Source organism: Gekko japonicus, unplaced genomic scaffold (genome assembly GCF_001447785.1).
Source record: "Gekko japonicus isolate JY-2015 unplaced genomic scaffold, Gekko_japonicus_V1.1 scaffold4621, whole genome shotgun sequence".
NCBI lineage: Eukaryota > Metazoa > Chordata > Lepidosauria > Squamata > Gekkonidae > Gekko > Gekko japonicus.
Genome location: NW_015169319.1, coordinates 61,971 through 69,874, shown reverse-complemented (window position 1 = coordinate 69,874; position 7,904 = coordinate 61,971). Strand labels below are relative to the sequence as shown.

At 51.0% G+C, this 7,904-nt stretch overlaps 1 protein-coding gene across 1 annotated transcript in view; it reads right to left on the bottom strand.

Moving 5' to 3' along the window:
* The window catches only part of TMEM145 (transmembrane protein 145), a 48,107-nt gene that overhangs the window by 10,148 nt on the left and 30,055 nt on the right, over positions 1–7,904 (bottom strand). Inside the window, exons 11-13 of the mRNA XM_015416618.1 lie at positions 7,294–7,387; positions 5,595–5,767; positions 1,116–1,236 (exon numbers count right to left, since the gene is read on the bottom strand). Of these exons, the coding sequence (XP_015272104.1) occupies positions 1,116–1,236; positions 5,595–5,767; positions 7,294–7,387 (388 nt within the window). The remainder of the gene's footprint in view (positions 1–1,115; positions 1,237–5,594; positions 5,768–7,293; positions 7,388–7,904) is intronic.

Sequence of the window (7,904 nt, the reverse complement as noted above, 5' to 3'; positions counted from 1 at the left end):
TCATTACTTTGCTCCGGGGCAAACAGCCACGCTCCCCCCCCCCCGCATTTTCCGGGCCGTGTGACCGGGACCTCTGATTGGTTTTTTAAAATACAGGAGTTTCTGTATAATGGACAAATTATCAGACCCTATGATACAAGGGGAAACAGATCCTTATGCATCGAATTTGTGACTGTGTGGGTTTCCTGTTTTAGAATGCCTGGCATCTAAGAAAGAATCTGAATCCATTATAGAAGCCATTAATGCTATAACTTCACTTAAGTTTTTGTTCTTCTTTTTAATATTGTTTGATTTTAGTTGCAACACCTACCTATCTCAGTTCCTCTGTACCTATCCAAGTTCTTAGACTCTTGCAGGGCTCTTTTTGTAGAAAAAGCCCAGCAGGAACTCATTAGCATAATAGGCCACACCCAACACCAGAAACTCATTAGCATATTAGGTCACACCCTGACAGCACAGCTCATTAGCATATTAGGCCGCACCCCCATGTTACCAGAAGTGTGGTCATCCAGCCACACCCACCTTTTGCTTCTTATTCTGTTTACCTTGTTTGTTGTCAAAACCCAGGGCCTTTTTTGTAGCAGGAACTCCTTTGCATGTTAGGCCACATACCCCTAATGTAGCCAATCCTAATGAGTTCCTGCTGCTGGGTGTGGCCTGTTATGCTAATGAGTTCCTGCTGGGCGTGGCCAACTCGGGAGCCAGCCGGAACTCCGTTCCTGTGCGTTCCTGCCCAAAAATAGCCCTGCTTATAGGTATATACTTGAATTTATACTACCATATGCTCTAATGATAATGATAAAATACAATATTGTCTTTGGGTAGCATCAGAGGATTAGGAAAGTGAATCAACCGGTCAGGCAGAGAAGCGAGGCTGAGTCAGTGGAACCCTAACCTTTTGGCCTTCCTAAGGGACCTTCTCTCTAGGAGAAGGATGTGTGCCGTAACAGGGGATGCAAAGATATAGCTGTTTCTTTTGAATGCTGCCTTTTCATTCATATCTCTTTTTGTTGTTATTTGTTTTTACTTCGGAAGCCTCTCTCGGGGAGGTTCCCGGAGAGACGGCATGCAAATCTTCCGAATTCATCAATAAGGAGGCCGCTGGGGATCCTCACCAGAAAGACTGCGTGGGCGTACAGGTGGATGCCCAACTGGATGCCGTTGACGATCTTCTCCCGCGCCCACTTGGGGATGCCAAAGTTGGCGATGAGTGCCGTGACGGGGACAGCGAAGAACCTGCAAGAGGAAAAAGCGGTTGTCTTGCCACGCAAGCCGCCCTTCCATTCCATTCCACTCACACCCACACCCACACACTCCCTTTTGCTACAACATCGCAAACCTCCCAACTTTCCATTCACGGGAGTGGAAAAACACCTCCCCCCTCGCTTGGTGTACAGCCAGTTTGGTGTAGTGGTTAAGTGCACGGACTCTAATCTGGGAGAACCGGGTTTGATTCCCCTCTCCTCCACTTGCAGCTGCTGGATGTCCTTGGGCAAGCCATAGTTCTGATAAGAGCTGTCCTTGAAAGAGCCATTCTCTCAGAGCTCTCTCAGCCCCACCCACCTCATAGGGTGTCTGTTGTGGGGAGGGAAAGGGGGTTGTAAGCCGCTCTAAGACTCCGAGTGAAGGGTGGGGTATAAATCCAATCTCCTCCTCTTCTTCTTCCCCAAGTCAGCTTCCCTACTCCCCAGCTACCCAGACAGTATCTCCATCCCCTGCTGGTGTATATTGGGGCTCCCAACAAAATGCCCACATGGGCACCACAGCACCTGCCAACACCTTTCCATCAGGTGGGACTTTTGCCCAGCAAGGCTTTTGATTGGCCATCAGAGATTGGCTAGCCATTTTTTTAAAAAAATGTTGCTTTGGCGGCTGCTGCCACCACAGCACCGAGGATCTTCACTGTGTGAATGAAGGTAAGCCACGGCAGCCATTTTGTGACTGGCTCCGCCTCCTGTGGCAGCCATCTTACGACATCTGTCTTGAGGCTGCTCCCGCCACGCTGTATCAGAATCCCAGAGATGACCACTGGCTCAAAGAGATTGGGAAGCCCTGGTGTATATTCTATTCTGAAGCACAGAATTGTGTCCTGATCCTGTACCGCTACGCAGGTGTCAGCGGGTGCGCCGAGCACCAACCTACCTAAGTGACTACGAATGTAAATAAATGTTTTTACTTAGGGGGGAGGAGTTTGTAATGTATTCAATAGCTGCCATTGAATGCATAACTGTATGTGAACAACATAATTGAAATGCCATGTAAAGCTTCGTCCTGGGCTAGGATCCTAATCCATCCAATCGTATTGGTAGCCCAGGAAGAACCAGCCAATCAGGTGCCAGCAAGCTCCCTGAGCGGGAACATCTATGATTGGCCGTTATGTAAACAATCTTATTGGTTGGTATTGTAAAGTAAGGCATGGCTACATTAGCCGGGAGGGTTTAAAAAGGGAACAGCTTTAATGCAAGAGCTGTTCTGGCTATCAGATGTTGATCCGTGTTGGAGTTGTGTTCGAGTTGCTGAATAAAGTGGAATCTTTGCTGAATCACTCTCCGACTACTTTATTAAGTGAGTGACCTAATACACAGTTTCTACAACTGCTCGGCGCTTCATCCCAGAGAAGATGTCGTTTCCACTGGGCCGGACACGACTCCTTCCTGGACCAAAGATCACATGTGCAGTGCGAAGTACAAGAAGGCTGCATGCACCTCCCTGCGAGTCCCTCAATGAGTTAAAAAAAAACCCTGATAGAAGCACATTTAAAACTGCCTGCTTTTTGCAGATCGGAAGCCCAAAATGTGTGTATTGAGGAACGCTTTCCCAACCCCAGGAGAAAGGCCGAAAAAGAGTTTTAAGTGGCAAGAATTCAAGCCTAATTGTATTATACTAGAACCATGGGCCTCTGCCCCTCCTCCTTCCAATCTCTATCCATCCGTCATGGCCAAGTCATCCATTAGACTATTAGGATGATTTGTTCTGGCCATTGATCCGGTTGACAGAGAGAAAGTGAAAGAGCAGCTGCGTTTGCCAAGCCACCTTCCCTAGGCTAAAGAGACGAGACAGAGTCTTTCGAGGAGATAAAAAATTGTCATGTTGGTCGATCGGGATGTGGGGGGGGGGTGTCCCAAAACAGCAGGGGGGTATTACTGCTATTAGGAACGACCTAAGCGTCACAGAGTGAGCAAACTTTCGACTTCATCAGAACGCTTCTTGAGACTAGATATGCTAAGGGAAAAAACTAACTAAATAGATTCAGAGGGGGTAGCCGTGTTGGCCTGATAAGTGTCAGAACGAAGTCTGAGTCCAGCGGCACCTTTAAGACCAACAAAGTTTAATGCTGGGTAGAAGATTTCATGTGCCTGATGATGAAGAAGAAGAAAAGAAGAAGAGATTGGATTTATACCCCGCCCTTCACTACCCAAAGGAGTCTCAGAGCGGCTTACAAACTCCTTTCCCTTCCCCTCCCCGCAACAGACATCCTGTGAGGTAGGTAGGGCTGAGAGAGCTCTTGACAGTGACCGCTCTTTTTCAAGAACAGCTCTTATCAGAGCTACGGCTTGCCCAAGGTCATCCAGCAGGTCCAAGTGGAGGAGTGGGGAATCAAACCCGGTTCTCCCAGGTTAGAGTCCGCGCATTTAACCACTACACCAAACTGGCTCCTACACCAAACTGCAGTGTGCATGCACACAAAAGCTTATACCCAGAATTAAACCGTGTTGGTCTTAAAGGGGCCACTGGACTTTGAATATATTTTTGTACTTTGACAAGCCTTTATTGGTATATGCATATACAACTTTGGATTAATAAAGGTGTGTGTTGGGAGAAACACAAAGAAAAAATATTTTGGGGCCACAGCGAGTCTTACGAACTGCAGCCTGGGCCTTTGACAAGAGTGACGCGAACGCACAGGAAACTGCACTGTCTCTGGTCTACTCTGACCAGCAGTGGCTCTTCCGTCACCTCCTGCCTGTTCCTTTTAACTGGAAATGCCTGAGATTGAACCTGGGACCTTCTGCAGACCGAGCAGGTGCTCTAGCACTGAGCCACGGCCCTTCCCAAACCATAAGACAGAGGAGGGGCTGCGGTGGCTCAAGTGGTTGAGACGCTGAAGCAGCAGGCTTTGGAAGGTCGTTGGTTCGGCAGTTCGAGACCCGAGTGTGCCGCATGACGGAGTGAGCTTCCCCGTCTCTGGTTCCAGCGCCTGCCAACCTAGCAGGTCAAAAGCAAGAAACTGCAAGTAGATAAATAGGTATTTGGTGCTTGGGGGGGGGTCAACAGTGGGAGGGCTTCTAATGTCCCGGCCCCACTGGTGGACCTCCTGATGGCACTGGTATTTCTGGCCACTGTGTGATACAGAGTGTTGGACTGGATGGGCCTTTGGCCTGATCCAACGTTGGCATCTCTTATGTTCTTATGAGAGGAGGTGTGACGAGAGGCTTCGAGGGGGGGCAGAACGGGAAGTTAAAAGAGCCCCGGAACAAGTTGAGTGGACCATGGGCAGTGCTTGCCCCCCCCCGGGGGGGGGGGAAGCTCATCTCCTGAGCAATTTCCTGACAGCTGCTTCCTCCTGTGCCACTGTTACATCCTCCTGACCACTGCCCAGGTCTGCACGCAGCCGGCTCCTGCCCATCAGCTCCCCACCTGGCGGCACAACAGTGCATTGGGAAATTTCTTGGTCACTTCATGAGCCAGCCCATCCCCGATTGGACTTCCCAAGCTGCAGCTGTGCTCAGTTCAGAACTGTTCTGAGGCTGCTCCAAGAGAAAGGAGCAGATGGCCACTCTCCCTCTGAAAACATATAAGCCAGGCTGATTGATCGGGTATTGCCTAACAGCGGCTTGGGGAATCTTTGAGATGGAATACTCCAAGAGGGGAGGGGAGGAAAGGAAGGGTCCTGGCTCAGTGGCAGAGTGTCTGTTTGGCGTGCAGAAGGTCCCAGGTTCAATCCCCGGCATCTCCAGTTAAAAAGGACCAGGCAGGAGGGGATGGGAAAGACATCCGCATGAGAGCATGGGTCGCCATGGAGCAGGGCGGTAGCTCAGGGGCAGAGCATCTGCTTGGCATGCAGAAGGTCCCAGGTTCAATCCCCGGCATTCCCAGTTAAAAGGATCAGGCAGGAGGGGATGGGAAAGACCTCCGCCTAAGACCCTGGAGAGCCATAAAGTGGGGCCGTAGCTCAGTGGCAGAGCCTCTGCTTGGCATGCAGAAGGTCCCAGGTTCAATCCCCGGCATTCCCAGTTAAAAGGATCAGGCAGGAGGGGATGGGAAAGACCTCCGCCTGAGACCCTGGAGAGCCATCAAGTGGGGCTGTAGCTCAGTGGCAGAGCCTCGGCTTGGCATGCAGAAGGCACCAGGTTCGATCCCCGGCATTCCCAGTTAAAAGGATCAGGCAGGAGGGGATGGGAAAGACCTCCGCCTGAGACCCTGGAGAGCCATGAAGTGGGGCTTTAGCTCAGTGGCAGAGCCTCTGCTTGGCGTGCAGAAGGTCCCAGGTTCGATCCCCGGCATTCCCAGTTAAAAGGATCAGGTAGGAGGTGATGGGAAAGCGTGCCACCTTCTCCTCATACTACCCCGTAACTCTGTCTGGATTCACTCACCAGAGGGTGTAGGCTGCAAAGAAAGGGACGTAGAAGGGCTGCTTCTCTGGGAACTGCTTGAGCGTGATGAGGATGGCGTAGCAGAACCAGATGTAAGCCACGAACTGCAAAGCGATCAGGCCATACCCAGCCGGTGACTCGTAAGTGTACAGCACCTGCGCCTGGTCAAAGAACTGAGCCCCAGAAAGGGAGGAAGTGGGTGAGCAAATGGGAGAAGCAGCAAGTCAAGGTAGACGCAAATCACAGCGAAAAAAACAAAAAACCACCACAAGGCTATTCAGGGCTGGGGAGCAGAAGCACGATTCTCCACAGATACAGAGGATGAGTGCCTCCCATGTAGGGTCCCGGGGAAGAAAAGAGCCAGTGAATGGGGAGGCCTTTAGAAGATTTACCTTCTTCTGGTCCTTAACTTAGAGAGGGGAGGAGAAGGCTCCACTATGAATAAATTACCTACAAGGGGAGGCTGGAACTCCTATTCCAGTGGTGGCGAACCTATGGCACGGGGCTCAGTGCCATCGCCCCAGCCAAGCCCAGACCATCATTAAAGTGTTGAATTCTCTGCCAAATGATTTTAAGTAAATGAAAGCATTTGGGACTGCTTTCCTTACTTTGTTTGGATCATCTTAAGTTAATGTATGAGTTGTTTTTTCTAAAGTACAACCTCAGTATTCAGGTTAAATTGCCGTGTTGGCACTTTGCGATAAATAAGTGGGTTTTGGGTCGCAGTTTGGGCACTCGGTCTCTAAAAGGTTCGCCATCACTGTCCTATTCCATTAATAAGAGAACGTGATGAGAAACGGAATAGACAGGATCATGGAGGGACGGGTCCATCGATGGCTATTCCCAGGGTGACTAAAAGGAAGCACCACCTTCAGAGGCAGCCGGCCCCTGGATACCAGCACCAGGATGAGGTAAAATCAGGGGAAAGCCTCGGCCTCTCTGCCCTGTGGTTGACCCTCCAGAGGAACTGGTTGGCCCCTGTGTGAGACAGGATGCTGGACTAGAGCGACCCCTGGTCTGATCCAGCAGGGCTCTTCTGATGTTCTTAGGAAGGCCGCAGCCTCTCCGCCCTGTTGTTGGCCCTCCAGAGGAACTGACTGGCCCCTGTGTGAGAGACAGGATGTTGTCAAGATGGACCACTGGTCTGATCCAGCAGGGCTCTTCTTAGGTTCTTATCAGGAGAAGGCCTCGGCCTCTATGCCCTGTTGTTGGCCCTCTAGAGGAACTCGTTGGCCACTGTGTGAGACAGGATGCTGGACTAGATGGAGTACTGGTCTGATCCAGCAGGGCTCTTCTTATGTTCTTATGAAGGCCTTGGCCTCTATGCCCTGTTGTTGGTTATCCAGAGGAACTGGTTGGCCACTGTGTGAGACAGGATGCTGGTCTAGAGGGACCACTGGTCTGATCCAGCAGGGCTCTTCTTATGTTCTTATGAAGGTCTTGGCCTCTATGCCCTGTTTGTTGGCCATCCAGAGGAACTGGTTGGCCATTGTGTGAGACGGGATGCTGGACAAGATAGACCACTGGTCTAATCCAGTGGGGCTCTTCTTAGGTTCTTAACATCTACATCTTCTAAATAAATGATTAATTAAAAGCGGAAGTCCCTGATTTCCCAAACAGAAAGCTCCCTGGGCTAGAGAACGACGGTGGAACAGAAGGGCTCCCAAAAGTACCAGGAGCCATGGGGGAAAACACTCACCTCCGCCTCATAGATGAAGAGCACGACATGTGTGATCGTGTACAGGGTCATGTACACCGAGAGCTTGATAGAACCTGTGTGGCTGATCCGACCCCTGCAAGACAGGGAGCTGTGAGCCAGGATTAAGGCTGAACCACGAAACTCCCAATGCTTTTCCTCTCAATTTTGGGCTGGCTCCCGTAACTCCCTTCTACTAATCTGTATCCCGTGATGCCAAGGTCTTCCTACAACACAGAGCAAGATCTTCTGCTAACAAAGGAATGAATCCTCTGGTGGAGGAAGGGGAAAGTCATTCTCCAACAGAGAAGGATATTTTCCTTCTCTGGTGGAGGAAGGGGAACGTCATTCTCCAACAGAGAAGGATATTTTCCCAGTGAAGGAAGACTTAGCAGAAGACAGCGGAAGAGAGTCACCGGATCTGCCGGTGGAGGAGAACGGTCACATGCAACGCAGGGCTGGCGTCTGCATGTCCTCAGCTGGGGCAGCTGCCGGGGGGGGCAGGACGTCTGGAGGGGCCCACTGCCGCTGAACCTCACCCACATACCTCCCACGCCACCTGTCTGCACCCATGCTCCCGAAGGCCCACGGAGGGAGGGCACGTGAGTGGTGCC